Below are 27,281 nucleotides of genomic sequence, written 5' to 3'. Positions count from 1 at the left end.
TTGATACTGAGTTGTATGATTCAAATGAAATTGTTTCCATTGGACTACCTTGTCTATGAAAAAACATTTGTTGGACATAATAGTGGATAGAACAACATCAAATTATTGATTCATCAAAATAAGTTTACAATGACGATGCAATCTATGCAGAAAAAGTGACATGCTTATTCATTTGCAGGCCTCAAACTAAAATCTAAGCATATTCAAATGAATTTAAACAAGGTAATAATATTAGAGTTGTTAACTTTCTGAGGCAAACCTGCAATTTTGTTCTTCTTTGTCTTCATTTAGTCCATAAAGATCCCTACACGGAAAGAGAAAAATCTGAAATTGTTAGCGGGGTTTTCTCTAAAAGTAAAAAACTAATTTCAGAAAAAAACATAGTGTTATTTTTGGCTACATAATAGAATAGTAGGGAATGAAAAAAACATGGAAGAAGTAAAATAATGACATTTAAGTTATTTGTAGGCTTCTTGACTTTTATATAGTGAAAGTGCGTGATAAAAATGTCACTAAAATGATTTTTTGTATAGTGATAAGGGCACGACAATATTCAAATAAGATATGTATAATTTAGAAGAACTATTATTAAGTAATTGAACTTACCATTATGAGATTACATCACAAATAATGTCGCCACCATCACATGTGCTATCAACTTCATCATCATCAGTACTATTATTACCTTCATACTCCTCATGATCACTGATGTACTCTATCATAGTTTCATCATCTTGGTTAGAATCATCTTCATTGTGATCGATTTCAACTTCTTGTTCTATTTGAACCTCCAATTCAATTACATTTGCATCTAAGATAATCGAATCAACATCATCTCTAAGTAGTCACTCAATATATCCACTCTATCATTGATATTGAATTTTTTTCAAGTGAAATATCTTGATACACTTCAGAATTTGTAACATGCAACTCATCAATTTTTGCCTCTGAATTTTCCATTTCAGCCACATCATATAAATGTCTATCTTGAAAGTTGAGCACAATTCGCTAGCTTTCCCCCAATTTGGGATCACCAATATAAAATACTTATTTAGCTTGAGTAGCTAGTACAAAAGAATCATGTTCATACCAAAATCTTTTAACACAAATACTCGTAAAATTATTATCTTTTTGCATCCTTGTTTTCTTGCAAAGATCAAATCACTTGCTCTTAAATAGGAGAACTGGATTGTTCTCAACATACTCTAACTCAAGGATATCAACTATAATACCATAAAAATCAATCACCTCATTTTCATGGTAGCCTCCAACAACTATACCACAATTTTGACTTTTACGCAATTTATCGTATTGTTGAACATGAAACCTGACACCATTTACAATACAACCAGTATATGTTCTTCCACGCACATCACGTCCTATAGCCAAAGGATATAATTTCTTAATAGATATTGAATTTTCCTTGTCATATAATTGCACAATCTACAACAAAAAATTACAGCATTTATTAGTAATGAAAAATAAAATTAAAAAACAATAACACGATTATTATCTTAAAATCACTTACTTTTCTCTTGAACCATAAAGGAAATTGTTCTCGGTTTTTATCGTCTACATTCAAAACTTGTTTCAACAATTCTTCTTTATGTTCTCTGCATGGAATAACTAAATTATTTAAAAATAATTTAAAATAATAAAATATCAACATACATATACATAAATATTACTTACCGAAGAAAAGGTTCTGCTTCTTCGCAATTATTAAGTACAAACCACCGATCCGTATCAAAATCGTTCTTTGATATGACATCATAAAAATTATGTTCTTGTGATGTGGGTGACTAGGATCCCTTCCAAAGTGAAAGGGTAGTTCCCACTTGTAATCATCACCTATGAGCTATTATGATACGATGTTTACCTAATGGTCTAAAAGAGACCCCATCTCTATATGGTCTAGAACTATTTGAAAATACGTCTAGAACATCTTCACCTTTGCTTCTAGATCCATAATCATTTCGATGTTCACGATTAAATCTAGTCTCGATGTCAGTAAGATACATAGAGAAAAATGTCAAACATTCATCGATAATATAGCCTTCTACAATACAACCTTTTGGACGTGCCTTGTTTCGTACATAAAGCTTAAGGTTGCACAAGCGCCTCTCAATTTTGTACATCCAACGATATTGTATTGGTCCCCATACATAGCCTCTTAAGGTAAATAACAGCCAAATGTACCATAACATCAAAAAAAAGCTGGTGGAAAAATCATCTCAAGCTTACAGAGTATACTAATTATGACCTTTTTCAAGTTTTTCTAAGTCATCTCTTCTCAATGTCTTACAACATAATCGTTTGAAGAAATGACCTCAATTAATTCTAAAGAAACATATTTATTTACAAATTCAAGAAGAGCAATAGGCAACACTCGTTGTAACAAAACATGATAGTCATATCTTTTGAGTCTAGCTATCTTACCATCATTCACACTTACACACCCTGAGCTATTTGAAGCATCACCATCAGGAAATTTTACAGATTTTAAAAATGCCCAAAACTTTGTTTTCTCTTTTTTGACATAACATAACAAGGTGTTGGCATTGTACAACTGGAACCATCATGTTGCAACCATAGTTCTTTTCTAATGTTCATATCCTTAAGATCTTGTCATGCTTTATATGTGTCCTTAGTTTTCCCGTCTATATTCAATAATGTCCCCAAAATACTCTCACATATAATTTTTTCTATGTGCATGACATCTAAATTATGCCGCAACTTCAAGCTCTTCCAGTATGGTAACTTAAATAAAAAACTTATCCTCACCCAATTCAACTCCTCATGACGGCGTTTGTTTTTCTTATTACTAGAGTGTTTTCCAGATCTAAAAGTACTTAGCAAATTTAATTGTTCTAAGACATCATCACCTGAGAGTTCTTGTGGCTTCAATCTAGTTTCTTTCTTACCATCAAATTTCTTGCTTCGTCTCCATGAGTGACTAGGGTCAAGATACCGATGATGACCCATGTAACAAATTTTACTTCTTATCTTTTGTGAAGATGCATCCTTATTGCAAGTAGGACATGCCATGTATCCCTTTGTGCTCCATCCAGAAAGATTACCTAATTCATTAAAAAAAATATGTTCAGTTTATAACCTTCACTATGGCATATCACATGCCGAATAAGAAATGATGGATTTAATATCCAGATAGTATCCTGAAAAGCAATCATAGTTAATTGAACATTTACAGAGAAAACGCCTTTAGAATGATAGTAGGCAAGAGTTTGGATTATATGGGACAGCAAGTCCCATGTAAAAATAACTCTAGATCATAAAGAACTCATCTGTTGCTACATACATGAAAGAAATAATAAGGGAATGTTTATTCACAAATACACATGCATTCAACACTTAAGAACAAAGGAAATCTTCGTAGGATGAACTACAACTATTAGCTCAAGGGATCTACAAACCTTCACTACTTGGTGGAGCTTATGCTCAGTTGAAAACACACGATGACAACTTAAAAAGTAAAGTCTCTTTCAGATTTTTCTATGACTAGGTCAAAAATATATCCTTTGTGGATATTATACAAGAGAGTCGGAAAGTAAGCAAAACTACAAATAAAATGAAAAATATATGGGAGAAACTAAAAGCTCTTAAAGGACCCCTACAAGTCTCAATTCTCTGACCATACCCCTCTTGCAATAAAAACGAAATATATTGGTCCCATGTGGAAGAGACCTTTTAAATTTATAAACAACCTAGCGGATCATCCAGATTTCAACGAAATAGTTGAGTGTGTCTGGAACTGTGTGGGACCATTCTCTAGGACTGATTTGGAGAAAGTTAAAAATGTCAAGATAACACTAAGGAAGTTCAATTGTAGAGACTTTACAAATACTGGCCATAAAATTCTGGCTGCGAGGAAGAATGTCACGCCTCGAGCTACCCCCGAGACGCGGACACAGAACCTAGGACCACAAGTGATCCCAAGCTAACTCTGCTGGCATGATCATGAGCATACTAAAGATAATAAACTGTTGCGGAAGATAAATCATACTTAAAATGAAAAGATGGGGAATACCCATATTCTATAACTGAGATATTTGAAAACAATGAGTTTAATACAAAAGAAATATTAACTCAATACTAAGCTGAATCTAACTATGTCTGAAAAATAGCCTCTGAACTAGACTAGAAATACTGGGACAAGCCCCAGCTAAATCTAGCAAAAACTGAAACTAAATGACTAAAAACTGAAATGAAACTCATGACTGTTGTCCTCGGAGAATGAGAACTCAACACTGAATCTGCTGAACTGGAGATCGGGAATCGATCTATGTGTGATCTGGATGCTGAGAACCAGCACCTACATCACGAGAAGATGTAGCGCACGTATGCGTCATTACTTTAAAGGTACCGAGCATGTAGGATAGAGTAAAGCTGAAATAAAACATAACTGGACAAGCTCAAAAACAAGTATAATAATCTGAACGTGATGTGCTGATTTCTGAGCTAACTGGATGCAATGACCAATTAATAACATGCTGAAACTTAATACTAAATATACTGATAAATGGTCAATGCAGAGAGTCTAACTGAACTGTGGGAGCTACTAATAACCGATAATAAAGCCACATGAGCTAAATGTTGAGTCCGATGTATACGCCCCACCGAGAGGACCCAATATATCCTGCCAAAGGTATAAAGGCATGCTAGCGTGATCACTAAACTGATTGCTCACAGAGGGAACTTACAACCTACATGGCTAGTAGTTCAGGGACTATTAGGTACGCTAAACCCTAGTCCAACTCGGCATTATGCTACTCCCAATGAATTCTGTAAATTAACTGATTATATCTATATTTCGGTAAAAACAAGATAACTCAAAAATGAACATGCAAACTGAGAATGCAACAAATAATCTGGTAATTATGCATTTATAATTGAGGCATGTATATCTGAAGTATCTGAAATATATGACCTAGCATGTGTAATTCATGAACTAAAGAAATACAATAATACGATTTGGAACATATATTCAATAAATTCATGAAGTTACATCAAAGTTCTATAAACCCTAGGTTTAATCATGAGAAGAGAATCAAGAACTGACTAAAACTAAGGACCCAATGGGTTAAACGAACCCACTAGTGAAATCCCACATACCTGGTGATGAAATCCACGAAAAATACTTAAGTTTCGGGGCTGGAACTGCTGGAGCTTGTGGCGTTCTTGAACTAGGGTTCTTGAGCTTTTTTCTCCTCTCTTGCTTCTAATTTTCTAGGTTTTGATTTAATAATTTGACTTGGATATGTTTTAATTATGTTTCTAGGCTTAAACTGACTAAAATCTGATGATTTAGGGTCAAAACGACGTAACTTAGGGTTTAAACGGGGTGGGAAAGGTCAAAAAGACCCCTGGGAAAGTTGATGTCGGGCCTCACGACGGCCAAGACTAACGGTCCGTCGTGCGCCCGACGCCTTGTCGTTGGGTCTGTCGTGAGGGCCTGTTCGACAGGCCTTTACTAAAATAAGAATAACTTTTTACTCGGAGGTCTGATTTTAGCAAGGTCGGTCGCTATGGAAATATAATTCAATTATCTATCTGTGGGTAGGTCATAGAAGACCTAATTAATTTTTGCTAAGAGTTATGATTATTTTAAGTTGACCCAACTGCATTTACCCTTAACTGGCTGCAAATTTTCCACCTACAGTCAGACCTTCGGACCGTAGGTCCATCTACGAACCATGCTGGTCATCCATAGCTCTTGTTAGAGAGTGGTTGATGGGAGTCTTAATCGACTATCATGGACTACAGACCGTCGTTTGACCTACGGGCCGTAAGTCCGTCCGTCGTCCAAGACATAACCAATTTTTCTAGGCTGAAATTTTGGCAGTTTCTGATCCCATCGACGGTTGTGCAGGACGGACCGTGGTTCGGCTACGGTCCGTCGATGCCACCGTAGTTAGCACCTGCGGATATTTCTGAAAAACTATTTTTTGGTTTGTTTTGGCTATGGGGTGTTACATTATCTCCCCTTTCGGAATATTCGTCCTACAATGAAGACTAAACTAGCTGAAAAGAGGGAGAGAGATGCAAACCCCACTACTAAACAGTGAGAACTGAGTTCTGAGTACATGCAATTACGCTAAAAATGAAAGTACAAACTCAGGGAACATGATTCTAAAATTGAATTTACGCATGAATGACTGTAAAACTGAAGAGGAACTATTACCTCAAGCTAGAGTGGAATCGGAAGAAAAAAGGTAAGGAAACTTGGCTTTCATGGCTTCTTCTTCCTCCTAAGTAGCTCCCTCTACGGACTGACTCCTCCCCAAAACCTTAATTGAAGCGACTTCTTTGTTTCTCAACCTTATAACCTGACGGTCAAGAATCTCAACTAGTACATCCTTATAAGAAAGACTATCTTTCACTGCCACACTCTCTAATGGCACTATAGAGGTTGGGTCACCCACGCACATCTTCAAGAGTGAGATGTGGAAGACCGAATGCACTGCTGCTAATTTTGCTGGAAAATCTAACTCATATGCCACCTTGCCAATCCTTTTGAAGATCTTGTAAGGGCCTACATATCTAGGACTGAGCTTCCCTTTCTTTCCAAATCTCATCACCCCTTTCATAGGTGAGACTTTCAGAAAAAATCAATCATCAACTTTGCACTCTAGTTCCCTTCTCCTTACATCTGCATAAGATTTCTAACGACTTTGGGCTGTTTTAAGTCTATCTCTAATGAGTTGCACTTTCTACATAGCATAAATGACTGAATCTGGCCCTATTAAAGCTGTTTCACCTACTTCAAACCAACCAACAGGAGATCTACATCTACACCCATATAAATCCTCATAAAGGGTCGTATGAATGGTGGAATGGTAGCTATTATTGTAGGCAAACTCAATAAGAGGAAGGTGATCATCCCAACTACCTTTGAAATCGATCACACAACCTCTCAACATATCCTCTAAGATCTGAATGGTACGCTCTGCCTGCCTATCTGTCTGCGGATGAAATGTTGTACTAAGGTTAACTTGAGTACCAAGACCTTTTTGAAATGACTTCCAGAAATGAGAGGTAAACTGAGGACCTCTATCTGAGATGATAGACAAAGGAACCCCATGCAACCTCAGAATTCAGTAAGGTAAAGCTTGGCATAGTCCTTTGCCAAATATGTAGTCTTGACCGCCAAAAAGCGAGAAGACTTAGTCATCCTATCAACTATCACCCAAATTGAGTAATGCTGTCTGCGAGTACGAGGTAACCCTGTGATGATATCCATATTGATCACATCCCACTTCCACGTAGGAATATCGATCTCTTGAGTCATACCTCCTGGTTTCTGATGTTCTACCTTGACTTGCTGGCACTTACTCACAAAGTCTGCTCTATCCCTCTTCATGTCATTCCACCAATAGACTTCCCGCAGATCGCGGTACATCTTAGTGGCACCTGGATGAATAGAATACCTGGAGTTATGAGCTTCTGCAAGAATATGCTGCCTCAACTCTCCCACTTCAGGAACACACAATCTACCTTAGTAGCGAAGTACACCATCTCCCCCTTGGGAGAAAACCTCCACTCTCTGATTGTTGACAGCACCCTTTAGTTCAAGCAAGATCGGATTAATCTCTTGCTTTTCCTTAACCTCCACTACCAAAGACGATTATGACCCATTCTGAACAGTTACACCGCTGTCTGATATGTTCATAAGGCGAACTCCCAAGCGAGCAAGCTTGTGAACATCCTTCACTAGCTCCTTTTTTTCCTCAACAAGGGCTACACTACCGATAGATAATCTACTAAGAGCATCGGCCGCTTCATTCGCCTTTCCAGGATGATAATGCACACCCATATCATAATCCTTAAGGAACTCAAGCCATATCCTTTGGCGAGGATTCAACTCTTTATGGGTGAACACATACTGAAGGCTCTTATGATCGGTGAACACATCTACATGAACACCATACAAGTAGTGTCTCCATATCTTGAGTGCAAACACCACTGCTGCATGCTCGAGGTCATGAGTTGGATAGTTCTTCTCATGCACCTTAAACTTTCTAGAGGCATAAGATATAACCTTATCTCTTTGCATCAACACACAACCAAGGCCAACTCTGGATGCATCCCAATAGATCACATAACCATATGAACCCTCTGGTAGAGTCAAGACAGGAGTTGTAGTCAATCTAGCTTTCAATTCTGCGAAGCTTTTTCTCACAATCATCTGACTATTGGAACTTGACCATCTTCTGAGTCAACCTAGTCAATGGTGAGGCTATGGATAAAAATCCTTCCACGAACCATCTGTAATAACTTGCTAGACCTAAGAAACTTCTGATATCTGTAGCATAGGTAGGTCTAGGCCATTGTTGCACTGCTTCTATCTTTTGTGAATCTATGCGGATCCCTTCGCTAGATAAAATATAACCAAAGAAAGCAACGAATTGCAACCAAAACTCACATTTACTAAATTTAGCGAATAACTGGCGATCTTTGATACTCTGCAGAACATCTCTCACATGACTCGCATGTTCTTCCTCACTCCTAGAGTAAATGAGGATATCATCAATGAAGACGATAACAAACAAGTCTAAGTACTTTTTGAACACTCTGTTCATCAAATCCAGGAAAGCTGTAGGAGCATTGGTTAGTCCAAACGACATAACTACAAATTTATAATGACCATACCGAGTTCTGAAGGCTGTTTTCGTAAAGTCACTATATCTGACTCTGAGCTGATGATAACCCGACCTGAGGTCTATCCTAGAGAAATGACTAGCACCCTGAAATTGGTCAAACAAGTCATCAATACTAGGGATGGGATACTTATTCTTGATTGTAACCTTGTTCAACTATCTATAGTCAATGCACATTTTGAAAGAACCATTTTTCTTCTTTACGAACAATACTGGTGCACCCCGTGGTGAAATACTAGGTATGATGAAATCATTATCTAGAAGGTCTTTCAACTGCTGTTTTAATTCCTTAAGCTTTGTTGGAGTCATTCTGTAAGGAGGAATAGAAATAGGCTGGGTATCTGGAAGGAGATCAATTCCAAAGTTTATTTTTCTTTCGGGAGGAACCCCGGGAAGATCTTTTGGAAATACTTCTGGAAATTCACAGACTACTGCAACTGACTCAAGAGACGGGGTTTCAAGGCTAGTTCCTTAACCCGAACTAGATGATAGATATAACTCTTAGATATCATCTTTCTGGCCTTAAGGTAAGAAATAAATCGACTCATAGGCGCTCGGCTACTACCCTTTCATTCTAAATTTGGTTCGTTTGGAAACTCAAAATGAACAATCCTAGTTCTAAAATCGACTAAGGAATAACACGAGTGTAACCAATCCATGCCTAGAATGACATCGAAGTCTACCATTTCAAACTATACTAGATCTCCTGAGGTGACTTTCTGAGAGACTATGCCAGGCCAATTTTTGTATACCCGTCTAGCTATAACTGGGTCACCGACTGGAGTAGCGACTGAGAAGGATTCTGAGAGAGTTTTTGGACTGACACTGAATTGGACTGCTATATAAGGAGTTACAAAAGGCAAAGTCATCTCTGTTGTTTTTCCACTGAGTGAACCATATGTGAGTCACATTCTTGAGTTTGTACGATGCCAATCTCACCTATCACTACCAATTATTGACATCACACCAAATATTTTCTTGACCTCATCAATGAACTTCTGTGGGTCCTTACCAACATGCGACCCTAAAAACTTAGACAGATTCATCCCAACAAAATCATAAACTCTGGCTGCCATTGATCTATCATTTCTATTTGTAGGAGCTAGAACCTGCTGATTGTTCTGGTTGGTCATACTCTTAGCTAAAAGCTGAATTGGCTTTCTGAAATTCTGCATTTGAACTTCCTTATCTGGTACTAGAGGAATTGTGTTAGCATTACATGCATTAGCATTACGTGCCTAAGCTCTACGAGAAGGCATGATCTTAAGAGCTTAACGTCGAGTTAGAATTGAATTAGATCATACCTTACGCACGATAATAGTAACAAGAAGGTGAAGTTTTTCCTAAAACACTTCATAGCCTCCCTCTCATTAGATGTGGTGCACTTCACACCATGAAAAGGACTCTATTTAGTGCGGCTTTTTCAGACATCCTACAACTCTTGAACCTAGTGCTCTAATACCAAGTTTTGTCACGCCTCGAGCTACCCCCGAGACGCGGATACGAAACCTAGGACCACAAGTGATCCCAACCTAACCCTGCTGGCATGATCATGAGCATACTAAAGATAATAAACTGTTGCGAAAGATAAATCATACTTAAAATGAAGAGATGGGGAATACCCATATTCTATAACTGAGATATTTGAAAAGAATGAGTTTAATACAAAAGAAATATTAACTCAATACTAAGTTGAATCTAACTATGTCTGAAAATAGCCTCTAAACAAGACTAGAAATACTGGGACAAGCCCCAGCTAAATCTAGCAAAAATTGAAACTAAATGACTAAAGGCTGAAATGAAACTCATGACTGTTGTCCTCGGAGAATGAGGACTCACCACTGAATCTGCTGAACTGGAGATCGAGAAATCGATCTATGCGTGATCTGGATGCTGAGAATCTGAACTTACATCACGAGAAGATGTAGCGCACGTATGCGTCAGTACTTGAAAGGTACTGTGTCATTTAGGATAAAGTAAAGCTTAAATAAAACATAACTGAACAAGCACAAAAACAAGTATAATAATCTGAACGTGATGTGCTAATTTCTGAGCTAACTGGATGCAATGACCAATTAATAACATGCTGAAACTGAATACTGAATATACTGATAAATGGTCAATGCAGAGAGTCTAACTGAACTGAGGGAGCTACTAATAACCGATAACAAAACCACATGAGCTAAATGTGGAGTCCGATGTATACGCCCCATCGAGAGGACCCAATATACCCTGCCAAAGGTATGCTGGCGTGATCACTAAACTGATTGCCCACAGAGGGGACTTACAACCTACATGGCTAGTAGTTCTGGGACTATTGGGTACGCTAAACCCTAGTCCAACTCGGTATTATGCTACTCCCAATGAATTCTATAAATTAACTGATTATATCTGAATTTCTGTAAATACTTGACAGCTCAAAACATAACATACAAACTGAGAATACAACAATTTATCTTGTAATTATGCATTTATTACTGAGGCATGAATATCTGAAGTGTCTGAAATATATGACCTAGCATGTGTAATTCAAGCACTAAAGAAATACAAAGCTAGTGCTCTGAAATTTATGCGATAATATGAGTAATAACATGATAATCTCATTTGGAACATATATTTAATAAATTCATAAAGTTATATTAAAGTTCTAGAAACCCTAGATTTAATCATGATAAGAGAATCAAGAACTGACTGAAACTAAGGACCCATGGGCCCACATCCCTGGTGATGAAATCCACGGAAAAATACTTAAGTTTCGGGGCTGGAACTGCTGGAGCTTGTGGCGTTCTTGAGCTTTTTTCTCCTCTCTTGCTTTTAATTTTCTAGGTTTTGATTTAATAATTTGACTTGGATACGTTTTAATTATGTTTCTAGGCTTAAACTGACTAAAATGTGATGATTTAGGGTCAAAACGACGTAAGTTAGGGTTTAAACAGAGTGGGAAAGGTCAAAAAGACCCCTCGAAAGGTTTCTGTCGGGCCTCACGACGGCCAGGACTGACGGTCCGTCGTGCGCCCGATGCCTCGTCGTTAGGTCCGTCGTGAGGGCATGTTCGACAGGCCTTTACTAAAATCGGAATAACTTTTTACTCGGAGGTCTGATTTAACAAGGTCGGTGGCTATGGAAATATAATTCAATTATCTATTTGTGGGTAGGTCATACAAGACCTAATTAATTTTTTTTAAGAGTTATAATCATTTTAAGTTGACCCAACTGCATTTCCCCTTAACTGGCTGCAAATTTTCCACCTACAGTCACACCTTCGGACCGTAGGTCCACCTACGAACCATGCTGGTCATCCATAGCTCTTGTTAGAGATTGGTTGAAAGGAGTCTTGATCGACGGTCACGAACTACGGACCTTCGTTTGACCTACGGACCGTAAGTCCGTTTGTCGTCCAAGGCTTAACCAATTTTTCTAGGCTGAAATTTTTGGGAGTTTCTGATCCCATCGACGGTTGTGCAGGACGGACCGTGGTTCAGGCTACGGTCCGTCGATGCCACCGTTGGTAGCACCTGCAGATTTTCTTGAAAAACTAATTTTTTGTCTGTTTTGGCTACGGGGTGTTATAAAGAAAGTTTTGGAGATTCAAGATAAGATAGGAGAATGCACACACTCAGAAGATCTATATAATGAAGAGAAAGAGGCAATATGTCATCTAGAACATTGTAATCATGTTAAAGAGAGTATCTTAAAGTAAAAGGCTAGGGTGCATTGGCTAAAGACTGGTGACTCAAACATCAAAATACTTCTTTGCTGCTATGCAGCCTAGGAAATCCTAAAACTAAATTAGAAGCCTCAAGGATAGTACTGCTACAGGCCTATTACTACTTTAATGTAATTAAGGGGGGGGGGGGAGATCCTGTTTTCAATTCAAACCTTCTGGTCTTATGTTTTTTTGCTATCTAAGAAGATACTTACAAGAATTACTTCTACAAGTAGATATTCTTATGGACTAGAAGGGTAGAAAACAGTAATAAATCAACTATAAATTAAGAAAAACTATGCAAACCCAAAGTTTCTAGTGGGTTCAATCTATTAAGTGTGGAGCACTGGAACAATTTTGTTACTGCTAAGCTGATATGGAACTTGAGTCACAGAAACGACAGACATTGGGTAAGGTGGGTCCACAACTACTATGTCAAGAATCGATTAGCATGGGACACTGACCCACCACAGACATCATGGCTACTAAGGAAGTTTTTTAATTGTAAAAAATATTTTGAGGCAGCTGGAATTTCTTTTGAGCAATATACGGAGTTGAAAGACTTCTCAATTAAGAAGATGTATAGACAGCTAGCTGCAAGGGAACTTCCCTATAGTTACATAGAAAAAGTTAGTTAGTAACCATCTTGGGTGCACCGAAATTGTGTTTTATTTTCAGGATGGTTGCACTGCATCTTGAAGCACTTTCCTATATTATATTAATAGTCTGATACATAAATAGTATAAATTGTAAGCCATTTAGAAAATAAGTAATTTAAGAACAGACCATAAGCTGGAAAGTCATTTATGGTCCGTAAAACAGCCGCATGCATCTTAAAGCACTTTCCAGTTGATGAATCAAATGTCTCTACACCATCACTCCATAACTCTTTCAGCTCATCAATCAAAGGACGCAAATAAACATCAATATCTTTTCCTGGTGCTTGAGAACCAGGAATAAGCAATGACATTATCATAAATGGGTCCTTAAAACATTTCCAAGGAGGTAGATTATAAGGAGCAAGAATGACAGACCACATGCTATATGATGTGCTCATGTTACCAAATGGGCTAAAACCACCCGCTGCAAGACCAAGTCTAATATTACTAGGTTCTTGTGAAAACCACTCATGATTTTGTCAAACTCTTTCCATGCTTCAGAATCAGCGGGATGCCTCAACACATTTTCCTCATCAAGATGTTTTTCTTTATGCCACCTCATGTCCGCACTTTTTTTCTCTAGAGATAAACAATCTTTGAAGACTAGGTTTTAATGGAAAATACCGCATAAATTCATGGGGAATCTTCTTATTCCTTCCATTATCAATTTCCACGTGGAAGTACCACAATGTGGACACTCCTTCCTATCTATATGTTCAGCCCAGTACAATACACAATCATTTTTGCAGGCATGGATCAAAATATATCCTAATCCTAAACCCAGCAACATGTTTTTAGCATCATAATATGACTTCAGAAGTGTCTCATTAGTACGCAATGACTCTTTAAGCAACTCCAACAACATATCTAATGATTTATTACTCCATTGATTGTACACTTTCAAGTGTCATAACTTCACAACAAACGAAAGCGTTGAGAATTTCTTACAACCGGGGTATAATTCACGTCCTGCTTCTTCCAGCAATTTGTCAAACTTCTTAGCTTCTTTCTCACTGATATCACCGCAAACATTATTACCAGTCGTCTCCTATGAAAAATCGACAAATGATCTACCACTGGTCTTTTCTAACATAGTGTGAATTCCATCATGGTTATCATGTTCTTCATTTTCATCTTCAGAAAAAATTGATTCATTGTTATCTGTCATTTGTGATTGTTCCACGAGGTATATCCATTGCACGTAACTTCCCATAATTCCTTGGATCGATAGGTGGTCATACACTACTTCTTGTGTTTGAACAAAAACATCAAACAACCTTGACATGGGCATCGAACTTAGGAATTTCTATCAAAAGTGATAACGAACAAGTTACATGAAGGATTGGACACCCTCAACATATCTTTTAGAGAATTTTGGTTCATGCATCCGGCTTTTATCCATGATCAACTGCACAAACATAACAATTATTCATTAAATATTGTAAAATAAGCACATGCAAGATTCTTTAAAATAAAATAAAAATTACAATAAGTATTTCATCCATGCTGGAATACTAGCGAAAAGTAGCTTCAACGGATTTCAAACAAAAACATAAACAGTATAATCCCACAAGTGTGGTCTACAAAAGGTGGTACGGTCGCAGCCTTACCTCTATCTTGTGAAGGTATATAGGTTCTTTTAGGCAAACCCTCAGCTCAAGTAAAGAATGCTAACATTAAGCATGAAAAATAAACACAATGATAAAGACGCCATGTGAAACACAAAAAAAATACAAGTAGCAACAACAAACAATGAGATGTCTAAAGCAAAGTTAGTCATAGTCCACATTTGCATTTATTCGTCATGGTGAACTGATGAGACATTTATATCAAAGTAGTTAGTAGTCCACATTTGTATTGATTAGTCCATATTATTGTCTTTAGTTTTTGAAAGGTTGTCTCCAGCCCTTGAGCCTTAAGACTTGCCTCAACCAATTGCAATTAGGGTCGGAACCTCACTAGGTACATAATCAAATCGAAATATTTTTGTTGTAATTCGCGAAATGTTCTCCATTATTTCTGCTATGCAACAAATGAGGATATACTTGTTACATTCCTTATCCTCTTTTGACATTCTTTTCCTCACAATAGTAAAGAAGTCATGCTAATAATAAAGGAAAGGAACTCAGTATGCTTGAAACTACATGCCATGATATGGCTTCACTGCTGCGCGGCTTGGGAATCAGTGTTCGTGCTGGCAATATTCATGAGGTTTGCTTACACTCCGTCTCTCTAAACATCTTCCATCTTTGTTAAGTGGTACTTAAGAGTAAGATCTTGTTTCAGGTTCGCGTTGCTTATAAAAAAGCATTGCTGAAATTTCACCCACATAGATCTTCAGGATTTGATATACGACAGCAAGTTGAAGCTTAAGAGAAATTTAAGCTTATTTCTCGAATGAAGGACAAATATTTACCAACTTTATGACAGGAAAATGATTATAGGAAATTTTGTGTATAGACATTTCAATGTGAACAGCTGCACTCAAATGTAGAGAAGAGTTTTATTTCCAGGTTTAGTTGTCATCTCCTCGTGTTTTTGTTGATGTAAAGCATATAGAAGCTCTAAACGGAAAGGGTTCAAAAATGCACTTAATGTATTAGAAATGGTTCAAAAATGTCATAGTTCCATCTATCTGATCAAATATGCCCCTAATGTTAGTTGCAGTCTTAAATTTGCCTGTCCATGAACTACACAACTATATGATATTTAATTAAATTATAGTACATTTAAAAAAGGTCACTTGTACAACTAAAATATAATTAAATGTCATATTTGGTAAACCTAATACTTTATTAAAAGCTTATAAAAATCTTACCTGTATATGATAATGACAAAACTGTTACCTACATGTATCTGTCTTTATATCCATCATATAGATTCCCCTGTGGAAATTCAAGTAGTGTGTATGTATTCCTACATTGTGAAGGTAGACAGATTACAGACTCCCGACTCAATGAATCAATTTCTATGAAAAGAATTGTATTAACAGAATAAAATAAAATGAAATAACAGACTTATGGTCCTTTTAACTTCCGAATTCAATATTTCAAAACTGAACAGTTTGGAAGGCAAAAAGACATGGGATTATCTTAAACAATAAAATGAATTATACAATTAATTGTGGAATATCATTAGTCAATTATAGAACTGAAAGACTCCCTACTGAAACTGGTAAATTGTTGTGGACAAGGGTTAGTGATGATGAATTTTATTGGGAAACTGCTACTGAATTCGATAAATTTTGTTAGGCAACTGATATTGAAACTGTTACTAAAACTGTTAAATTTTACGAGGCAACTGGTACTGAACATGGTAGATATTGCAGGGCAACTGGTACTAAACCTGTTAGATTTTGGCGGGCAACTGCTATTGAACCTGGTAGATTATGGTGTGGAATTGCTATCGAAGCTCGTAAATTTGGTTGGAAGTTGATACTAAACCTAGATGATTTTGGTGGGGAACTGCTACCGAAGTTTGTAAGTTTTGGTGGGGAACTGCTATCGAAGCTGTTGAATTTCGGTTGGCAACTGATACTGAACCTGGTAGATTTAGGTAGGCAGTGGCTACTGGGGATTGACAATTTTAGTTTGCAAGTGAAGAATTTATGTCAGCAACTTGTGAATTGGTTTGAAAAGGATTAATCACTCGTTTCACATAGCTTTACCGTATTTCAAAACTATCGTTATGTTTGTAGCTCTCTGCATATATTGTTGATATCTCCGTGGTAGATTACTGATAAAGGTGGTGATAAGTTTTTCGTAAAATCATTATTGTTGAAGTTCTAGAAAGTACGATTTGTGTATGCACTAAGATGTACTGTTATCTGATGTGCTTTTTATCTATTCACGAAGAATAAGAGGAGGAGAAATTGTGGCTACCGAAAAGAAAGAAGGCTAAATGTATGCGTTTATCAGAAATGGAGAAGAGAGAAAAGTAGCGCGTGGAGGAAATGAAAGAAACTCAAAAGAAGATATTACAATTTGGCCTCTTCTGTTGTCTATTTCACGGTTTTTTACAGCCTATTTATCTTTCACATTCTAATCTATGTACCTGTTTTATCTTTCTTGCAATATCGTCTTGTCTTATATCGTGTGGTACTTGAGTTCTAAACGGAAAAGGTTCAAAAGTGCCTCTTAGTTTCAGTCTTGAAATTGCCTATCCATTAATGACACAACTATAGAGGTCACTTGTATAACAAAAATTTTACTTAATTTCATGTTTGGTAAGCCTAACTCTTTAAAACATAATAAATCTAAACAGTATAAGATAATGCCAAAACTTTTATCTACATGTATCTGTCTTTATATCCATCATATAGATTCTCTAAACATCATTATCAAAAGCCTTTGTTTAAGTTTAATCTCAAAGTTAAATAGACATATGCATTTCACTCATTTCTCATACCATAACTTAAATTACCTAAAGATGGATATAGGGAAACTTATCTTAGTCTTCTTTTTCAGTACCCTTTGTTTCTATCTCTTATGGACACTCGTAAAATTCGTTAACTTAGTATGGTGGATGCCACTTCAAACACAAAATAAATGAACTCGCAGGACATTAAAGGCCCTTCTTATAGTTTTCTCATGGAAATACCAAAGATATATCACTAAGGAGAAGCCAAACTATGGATAAACCTATTTTTTCAAGGATTCAACCTCATGTTCACACATGGACAAGGATGTACGGTAAGAAAATCAATCGTTTATGGATTTAAAGTTATAAGCAAACTTCTGCTGACTTATACTGCCATTTTTTAACTAAGTACTACTCCGTCAAAGTGTATTCGGGAACTAGATTACAAGTCGTTTCTTAACATATTAGACATATTTTTCATGGTTTTCTACTTCTTAAAGTTGTCTTTTATGTAATTTGTAGGACAAATCCTCATTTATTCTTCCTTTACATGCATTATTTGAACCCAAAAGTGAATCCAAAAGATAAAACTCTTTTCAATTACTGATATGAGTTGCCCGGAAGCAATGGAGACATTCCATTCAATAATGAGTATAAGAACACAAAGGTAACCAAATTAATTAGATAAATACTAATGACTCCACACATAAATCTTGACAAAGCTATTCATAAGTCAGAATGTAGTATTTTGATGCAAAGAAACTAACAGAGATCAAGGAAAAGTCCAGCAATGTATGAGGAGAGAACAAGATTAAAGTGAAATAGAATACTTACTAAGCACAGAAGGAGCTGATTGCTGATGGCTGATGGCTGATGGCTGATGGCGACAATACGAAGGCTAGAGAGTTCGACGGCGACAACTTGAGAAAGGAAGAACAAACGATGCAGTTTCAAAAGTTTTATGAATGCCTAAGGCTATATTAACCACAATTGTTTAATTAAGGGAAAGAGAAACCCTTTTTTTCTTTTAACGAGAGAAATTAAAAATAATTTTAAAAACTTTATGGTATCAAAACTTGGTTTATATTTAAAAATGATGCGTGTTGTTTAAAAAAAGACATGAAAAAAATTAAGATATTTGTAGTTTTATTTAATTTATTTGTTATTTAAAAATAAAATTTACTTATTACATCACATGTTTATTATTAGCTAAATTTGATATAATAAGTACAAGGAAAAATTACAGAAATTGGTATATTTTGATGAATAATTACTGATTTTAGCGATACTTTTTATTTATTATCATTTATAGAAATATTATGTTAAATCTGCAATATGTATTAAAAGTAAATTACGTATGCAATATATATGAATTATATTTTTGTTTAAATATATTACGTTTGTTTAGTAAGATATTGACACATTGTATTATAAGTGTATTAAAATGTGTGATAATTGTATTTATCATCAATAAAACATGCATTATATGTAAATAATAAATTGTTACTTGTAATATGTATTAAACTTGTATATAAATGAATTAAAAGTGATCAAGTGAAAAAAATATTATTTCTATAAATGGTAAATATTTTTTATATAGTATATTTTTATAAGTTTCCCTTAGTAAAAATTGTTTAAGGAGGCATCCTTTGCCCGTTAATGAAATGTGAGACTCGAACCCACAAAATGTTACTCTTTTTGAACATCGTTTGACATTGGGTCATACGTCCTAAATACTCAATGAATATTCACAATGTTATGTTTAATTAAAGGGATAATGCCCAAGTACCCCCTCAACCTATGCCCGAAATCTCAGAGACACACTTATACTATACTAAGAACCTATTACCCCCCTGAACTTATTTTATTAATAATTTTTTTACCCCTTTTTAGCCTACATGGCACTATCTTGTGGGCCCAACGATGGTTGACTTTTTTTTCAAACTAGTGCCACGTAAGCTAAAAAGGGGTAGAAAATTACTTATAAAATAAGTTCAGGGGGTAATAGGACCTTAGTATAGTATAAGTGTGTCTCTGGGATTTCAGGCATAGGTTGAGGGGGTACTTGTACATTTTCCCTTAATTAAAAGATAGAGTGTTATCATTCAATATATATGTTATGTGAATTTGTCGCTAAGTTAGTTGCAATAATTTTTACCAAGTCATCAGTCATTGAAAGCACAAAAAGGAAACAAAAATTACAATCCCTAAATAATAGGATTTTATCTCTCTGTGAAACATTCCAAGAGCTGCGCAACAGCTGAGTTAAGAATTCTCTGGTCTCCTTCTCCTTTCTCCGGTCTCCTTGAGGTAAGAATTAGATTTCTCGGTTCTCCTTCTCGTTTCAATTGCTCTCGTCTCTCTCTCCTTTCGATTGTTCCCGTCTCAGGTGAAATTGTCCCATCTCAGGTTCACGGTGAAATTGCTTCAGTTTCCTTCATCCTCAGGTGAAAGGTGAGCTTCTAATGCGATGAAGAAGAGGGTTTTGACTTCTATTTGGTGAAAAATAACTGGGGAAACGGGATGGGGTTATCAGGGAAGAACATTAGTCTTCTGGAAATTTTCTTGGATATGTGATGTTATGCATATTGATAAACCACATTGTCTACTGAACACACTCTAACACAATGAAAAATCGCCGGTAAAATCACTTCTGATGGAAGAAGTTCTTCTTCTGCTTCACCACCTAAAACTTGTAAGTAGTGTTTCAAAAACAAAATGATAACTGTTATTGATGTACATATTATAAGATACTTGTATTTATTTATTGTATGTTCTCTTTAAGCATTGCAGGTAGCTTAGCAAATCTAATAAATATAACTTGCTAAAAGTTGATATAAAAAAATCAAAAAATGATAAATAGGTATTGACATGATTCAGCAATTAGATTTTAATGATGAGTACATATCTCAATGATGTTTTAAGATAAGAGTGTGTGCTCTATCTACTTTAGCATTCAGAGTGAGATATGAGATGAGAATGAGGCGTTTCAATGGCTTAAATTAGCTTGTACGTTCATTAGCAAAAGAAGAGATTTTCTATTGTTCTTAATCTCTTCTTATGAAATTGTTAGTAGAAGCTTCAACACTAGTTGTATGGTATGGTTTTTTCTAAAGGTTTAATGTGTTAGCTATAAACTTTTATCGTGATCTCGATGAAATGTACGTGTTTTCCTTGTGTCTTTTCTTTTAGTGTTGAAAGGATTGAGTTAACTATTGTTTTTAATATTTTACTTTCGTTCGTTACTGTTGTTTGCTTCTACTTTGCTCTAATTTCTGATTTTGAAAATTTTTAAGATTGTTTTTTTACTCTAACGTTGCTTGCTTCAACTTTGCTTGATGAAATTCTCGATATCTCGAAATAACAGTGACAAGAAGTCTCCAAGCTTTTCACTATCTAGTCACTGCCTGGAGAAAGGTAATGTTTCCTCCGTAATCTTCTCCTCGTCTTCTTCTATTCATGATATGCCTCGCTAGTCTGTTTTTGTATCATTGTTGTTTGTAGATGAGAATTGATGACTTTAATTTTCTATACATGGGTTCTTAATGGATTTTGTTGATTATATAAATGTGAGAGTTGGCTTTTATCGTTTAGTATTGACGCTTATTTGTTTCTTTTTTGTTTGAATCTCTTTTTGGTGACTACTCTTCGCTACGTTGTAGAATCTATGTTCTTCGTTTTCATTGTCTGTAAGCCTATGTTTTACAATTAGTTTTGCTAGTGTTAATGATGCTTTCTTTTCAACTGTAGTGCTTCAACACCTTTTGTTTGTCATCAATTTTGTGGGACTAAGTCTGCCTGACGAAGAACTGTAGAAATTATTTTTCTTTTGCCTAAATGCATGTTTTGTTCTTATTTGATGAATGTGAATGAGAGTAACTTCTGGTCCACAGTTTGTGCTTGTTACTAATTTTGTATTCTTGTAAATTTAAACTTTATTAGGAATATGAATAATCTAGCGCGTGGTTGGATGTTTGATAGGTTGGATGGTCAAGGGCCTATGAATTCTAGTTTTGTAATTGGAGTGGATAAATTTTATCCAATTTTCATGTTTGCAACAGAATCATATGAGCAGAAATAAAGTTAGATGTTCATGTAAGAAATATCACAACTTTAGGTTCATGGATGTTGAAACGATTAAGCATCAACTTTATAAATCAGGATTTGTTGATAACTATTTTGTCTGGAAACATCAAGGAGAAAAAAATATGATTGGTGAGATTTCTTGTGATAAAGATTTGAATGGTGGTTCTAAACCTGAATTAGGATATGATAATCAATACCGTCAAATGATTTTACATGCAGTTGGTCCTAACTTTCCCCAAGGTTGAAGGTGGCAATATTTTTGCAATACTAAAGATAAGTCGTCTCATCCTTGTGAATCTTCAGTGGAGGAAGATCCTAATTTCGAGTCTAAAAAATTATATGATTTGCTACAAGCAGCTGATGCAAAATTATATCCCGTTTCTTCCCTCTCTCAACTTGTTGTTGTCTCTCGAATGTTAAATATTAAAATGGAGAACAACCTGTCACATAGAGGTTATAACCAAATGATGCAATTGTTGAAAGAGGCTTTACCTGAAGATAAAATAGTGCTTTATAGCAACTATCAGACCAAGAAGCTAGTGCGTAGCTTGGGTTTTCCAGTTTAAAAGATTGATTGCTGTGAATCGGGATGTATGTTGTATTGGGGTGATGATGAACACCTTACATCTTGTACATTTTTTGGACATGATAGATACAAGCGTCATGTTGGCTCTCGTAAGAGGAAATTGATCCCTTACAAGAAAATGTATTATTTTCCTTTGATTCCTAGATTGAAAAGATTGTATGCATCTCATGCTACAGCTGCCGACATGAGATGTCATCATGAGCATACAAAAGAAGATGGTGTAATGCGTCATCCATCAGACTCTGTGGATTGGAAACACTTCAATAACACTTATCCTTTTTTGCTAATGAACCAAGAAATGTAAGGTTGGGATTATGTACTAATGGTTTCCAACCATTTAGTCAGTCTGGGAGCAGATACTCTTCATGTCCAATGATTGTCACACCTTATAATTTACTTTCAGGAATGTGTATGAAAGAGGCTTATATGTTCTTAACAGTCATTGTAATAGGACCTAACAATCCCAAACATAACATTGATGTTTATTTGCAGCCTCTAATAAAGGAATTGACTTTGTTGTGGGAGACAGGCGTGCAAGCATTTGACATCTCAAAAAAGCAAAACTTTCAACTAAGGGCAGCTTTGATGTGGACAATTAGTGACTTTCCAGCATATTCTACAGGACGGAGTACTGCAGGTAAGTTTGCATGTCCCTATTGTATGGAGGAAACAAAATCTTTTAGATTGACCTATGGTAGGAAAACATCTTGCTTTTGCTGTCATCGGATGTTTATTGACCAACATCACCCATTTAGGAGAGATCGTAAGAACTTTTTTAAAAGCAAGACTGTCCAAAGATCACCTCTGCCCTATAGAATAGGAGATGAAATATTGAATCAAATTTGTGATTTGGACATAAGAAAAGTAACGGAGTTAGATGCAGAACAAGTCAATCAAAGATTATGTAAGTCTTGCGGATGGAAAAATAGAAGCAACTTTTGGGATTTGCCTTATTGGAGTTCTAACATGATTCCACATAATCTTGATGTCATGCATATTGAAAAAAATGTCTTTGATAATGTGTTTAACACCGTTCTTAGTTTTGACGACAAAACCAAAGACAATCGACAATCACGTCAAGATACAGTAAAGTTTTGTAATCGACCTCGATTGGCAAAGGATAGTAATGGAAAATATCCCAAAGCTATATATACGATAGACAAGGAAGCAAGAGCTATCTTGTTCAATTGGGTGAAAGGCTTAAAGTTTCCAGCTGGGTATGTTTCCAATTTGCGTAGATGTCAAGACAAAAAAGCAAAAAGGATATATGACAGGAAAAGTCATGATTGCCACGTGTTCATGCAACAACTATTGCCTATTGCCTTTTGCGAACTACTTCCTAGTAATGTGTGGCAAACACTTACAGAATTGAGCTTATTTTTCAAAGATCTTACTTCTACAACTCTACGAGTTGATGACATTGAGAGATTAGTGAGAGACATCCCATAAATCTTGTGCAAGTTAGAACGTATATTTCCTCTCGGATTCTTTGACTCAATGGAACATCTTCTTGTACACCTTCCATATCAAGCAAGGATAGCTGGACCTGTACAATATCGACGGATGTACCCTTTTTGAAAGGTAAATGTAAAGCTTTATATAATATTAGTGACTAGTATGCCATATATTTTTGTCTTATAATGTAATGGTCCATACATGTTGTATATTTAGTTATCTAGGAACTCGTAAAAGGCTGATTGGAAATAAAGCTAGTGTTGAGAGTTCCATCTGTGAAGCGTACATGACGATAGAGTCAACATAACTGTTTTCTCATGATTTTGAACCTCATGTCATGACATGTAATCATAACATAGACCGTAATGATGATTGTGGGGACAAAGAAGATATTGAAGATATTCTCCCATCAAGGTCGACTATGGGGAGAAGCAAAAAAAAAAGGGATTTATCCCTCGAAGAAATTAAGGCTGCCCAAACTTATATCTTACTAAATTGTGAGGAGGTTGAGAATTTGGTAAGGTAATGAAAGTTAATTTTATTTTCTTAATAATATAAAAATATCTTTAAATCACGACTTTTCAAGTGAATTTACTTTGTTGTAATGAAGTATGTTCAAGAAACATTTGCAAGAAGAATTTCTGAATCTATCTCAGGGTCAAATGAACGAGAGTCTTGAAGAAAATTTCTCTATATGGTTCAAGGAATTTGTGAGTATTGTGAAATTATCTTTTATACAGTAAAATACTAAAATTTAGTTTTTGTTATAAACAATTTGTATTATAGTGAATGTCTAATTATGTGAAGTCCTTGTAGGATATGGTTAGGAATCCTACTTGGGGACCAAGTAAGTTTTCCCTATAAATAAAGAGTTTTCCTTCATTGTAAATAAGATTTGTGAAAGATATATGAATCCTGAATATACTTCAAGAGAAATAAGAAGTCTTTTCTCTTCTCCCTAATTTCTTCTTCTTCTAAATTTATATAGTTTCATAACACGTTATCAGCACGATTGTTCAATTCTTAAAGAATGATGAAGAAGACGAGAAAAGTACAAAAGAGATATTGCATAAGTTATGCAATAATGTTTTATATCTTCAAGGTATGATTTATCTTTACGTTATAATTATTTATGTGACAAATCTGGAGTTACCATTTGGAGTAAGTATTTAAAATTTACGTTTAATTTAAACGGATGAGAAGAGAATTTCTTAATTTATTTTAATAATTGAATAAGCACAATTTAGTGAAAGATATGTTTTCAACCTTTATATGAGGTATGTGATCTATTAAGCTATATTTATTAACTACTAATGTTGATTATAAGAAATTAATAATCTCAATTCTGTGTGTAATTATAATGTACGATCATAGTAATGATCATCAAAAGTGATAAAATTAAATTAAATTATTTTGAAGGCTTGAGGTTGAGCCTCATTGTGGGTAAGACGATAGATTTAAGTTATATCGCACAAAAAGAATAAGACGATGGATTTATGTCCAATCTCACCATGAGGGTAAGACATCAGAAGTCTTGATGCTTTGTGATGAAAGATGTTGGATTCAAGTCCCTCATTGATTTATGGCATAAGACGTTGAGTTTGAGTCTCAATGCACCATATTGATGATATTATGATGACTAAGGGATATAATGAGTTTTTGATAAAATTAGTCATGAAATATATCTCGTAAAGCAGATCTATTCCCCAAAGTGAATGTAGCAGTGCATAAATGTCTAAAAGAAGACAATTGATTAAATGATGCACATGAATATGGAATGAGGCACTAAGTTATCAAAATTTGATGTACTTAGATGATTGTGTTCCATTCATGATGAATGAGAGCCTTTGATAAATGGTAAAAATACAGATCCATTCTTTAGAGTGAATGAGGTGATAAGCCACCATGCTAGACGTGAATTTTCTTGTAATGATTGTTAGCAAGGTAAGCTAATTGTGAGACCATCATAAACGAAAGTTGAGATTGAATTCTCTGCGTTCTAGGAACGTATACAAATATTTGTGGACCTAGTCATCCACCTAGTGGATTGTTTAGACATATAATGGTCCTAATAAATGTTTCTTCTATATGGTCTCATGTGTGCGTATTATTATCTCGCAACTTGATGTTTCCAAAAATGTTGGCACAAATAATATGTTACATGCACAATTTTCTTCAGATTAGTTCATTCAATGATGGGATCATGACTCACCTAAAGGGTGAAGTAATTGAGAAAAAATAAATCTGAAAATTACTCTTGGATTAATAAAATTGAAATTTACTCATATAATAGTAAATCAAAAATTTACTAAAGCAAAAGGCACATGACGTAGTAAACTTGGAGTTTACGAGCACTAATAATTTTATTAGTTGGCATGAATAATTTGGTAATCCCAAAGATGTGCATACTGAGTAATGGACATACATTGAAAAACTAGAAGGTTCTTCAAGAATTCTTTACGTTGCTTGTTCTCGTGATAAAGTTGATTGGATCAACTAAAGTAGGGACTAAATCCCTAAATTCTGAAAAGTATAAAAGGTGAATATGGGCCCGTTTACCTATCATGTGATATGATAAAAAGATGCATCAATAAGATAATCACATGTGCGTTTGTTGTCAACTTGTAGTTTGACATTCGCAAAATTGTTTGTGCAAGATAATTGAGCTAACAGCACAACTTTCAGAATATGAAATAAAGATAATTCATCTTGATAATATTGATAAATATATATAAGATGATGTGACATTAAATGTCTCATATAGTGAATCATTGTTTATGAAAATAAAGTTTCATATGTTGATATGAAATACGATATTGCATACAAAAGTAATTGTACGCATCAGACCGATAAATTATGATCAAATTTTCTTTCAATTGATTTATGGTCGGGGACCAAATATTTTTCATCTGATTATTTTGATATATGGTATATAATCAATGAATATACAATGATGCACGAAGATAGATTCTCCAAAAGATTGAGATATATGTTAGTTTGTCTAACATAAGGGGGAGACTAGAAGCAACAGAAGAGTTGTAAATACTCCTATTGAATGTTCCTTAAGGATAAAGTCTATGATAGACTAATCAATTCTAAATAAAATAATCCTTGAAAAAGGGGGAGGATCAAAGAATCAAAATGATCATAATAAGGAGATAATGTGCTCTTGGAGAGCCTACGACATAACACTTTATGAAACCTAGTGAGAGGAGTAGCTACCTAAAAATAATGAAGTGATGAGATCTCAGTAAGTTTTGTCATATTGTGAATCTATACAAAATGGTATATCGTTGACGATATCTTTGATAAAATGGCGCGCAATATTGTAAAATATAATGAGGATATAAATTCTACATCTATTAAAGCATGCTTGTGTAGAAATAATTATCAAGTGAAAAGTGGAATGACGCATCTTGGTAAGCGTAAAGCTTATTTGACTTGCAATCTAGGCACTAGAAGATGTCATACATCTAATATTAAATGTTGTTACTTGACAAAATTGATATGAAAATATCGAATGGATTCAAAATCTAAAGCATATACAAGTTTTTGGAAAACTTATTTATCATCCTCATAAGGATTAAATAGATTCAAAATGCATAGAGCATATACAAGTATTATTATGCAAGTTGATGACTAGAATTGAAACTCTTGGCAAAAGATTATTTGCTTAAAGAAGTTGAAGTAAGGAACTTGCAGAAATCTTTGACCCTGAAGGAAAGATTTATAAAAGCAGATAGAAGAAAGCA

The 27,281-nt window shown here is 35.2% G+C and overlaps 1 protein-coding gene and 1 pseudogene across 1 annotated transcript; one reads left to right on the top strand and one right to left on the bottom strand.

The window, feature by feature from the left end:
* Positions 1-1,568: 1,568 nt before the first annotated feature.
* LOC107016145 lies at positions 1,569-18,393 on the bottom strand. The gene is made up of 4 exons (XM_027915872.1): positions 18,237-18,393; positions 13,171-14,451; positions 2,925-3,080; positions 1,569-1,613 (listed from the first exon to the last, which is right to left on the bottom strand). Exons 2-4 carry the CDS (start codon positions 13,439-13,441, stop codon positions 1,591-1,593), a joined length of 450 nt encoding a protein of 149 aa, XP_027771673.1. The 5' UTR covers positions 13,442-14,451; positions 18,237-18,393; the 3' UTR covers positions 1,569-1,590.
* On the top strand, positions 16,238-22,054 carry LOC114074948 (annotated as a pseudogene).
* Positions 22,055-27,281: the final 5,227 nt, after the last annotated feature.

This window comes from Solanum pennellii, chromosome 1, assembly GCF_001406875.1.
Source record: "Solanum pennellii chromosome 1, SPENNV200".
NCBI classification, from domain to species: domain Eukaryota; kingdom Viridiplantae; phylum Streptophyta; class Magnoliopsida; order Solanales; family Solanaceae; genus Solanum; species Solanum pennellii.
Note: the sequence above shows the minus strand (reverse complement) of the source record. Positions and strands in the feature narration are given on the sequence as shown.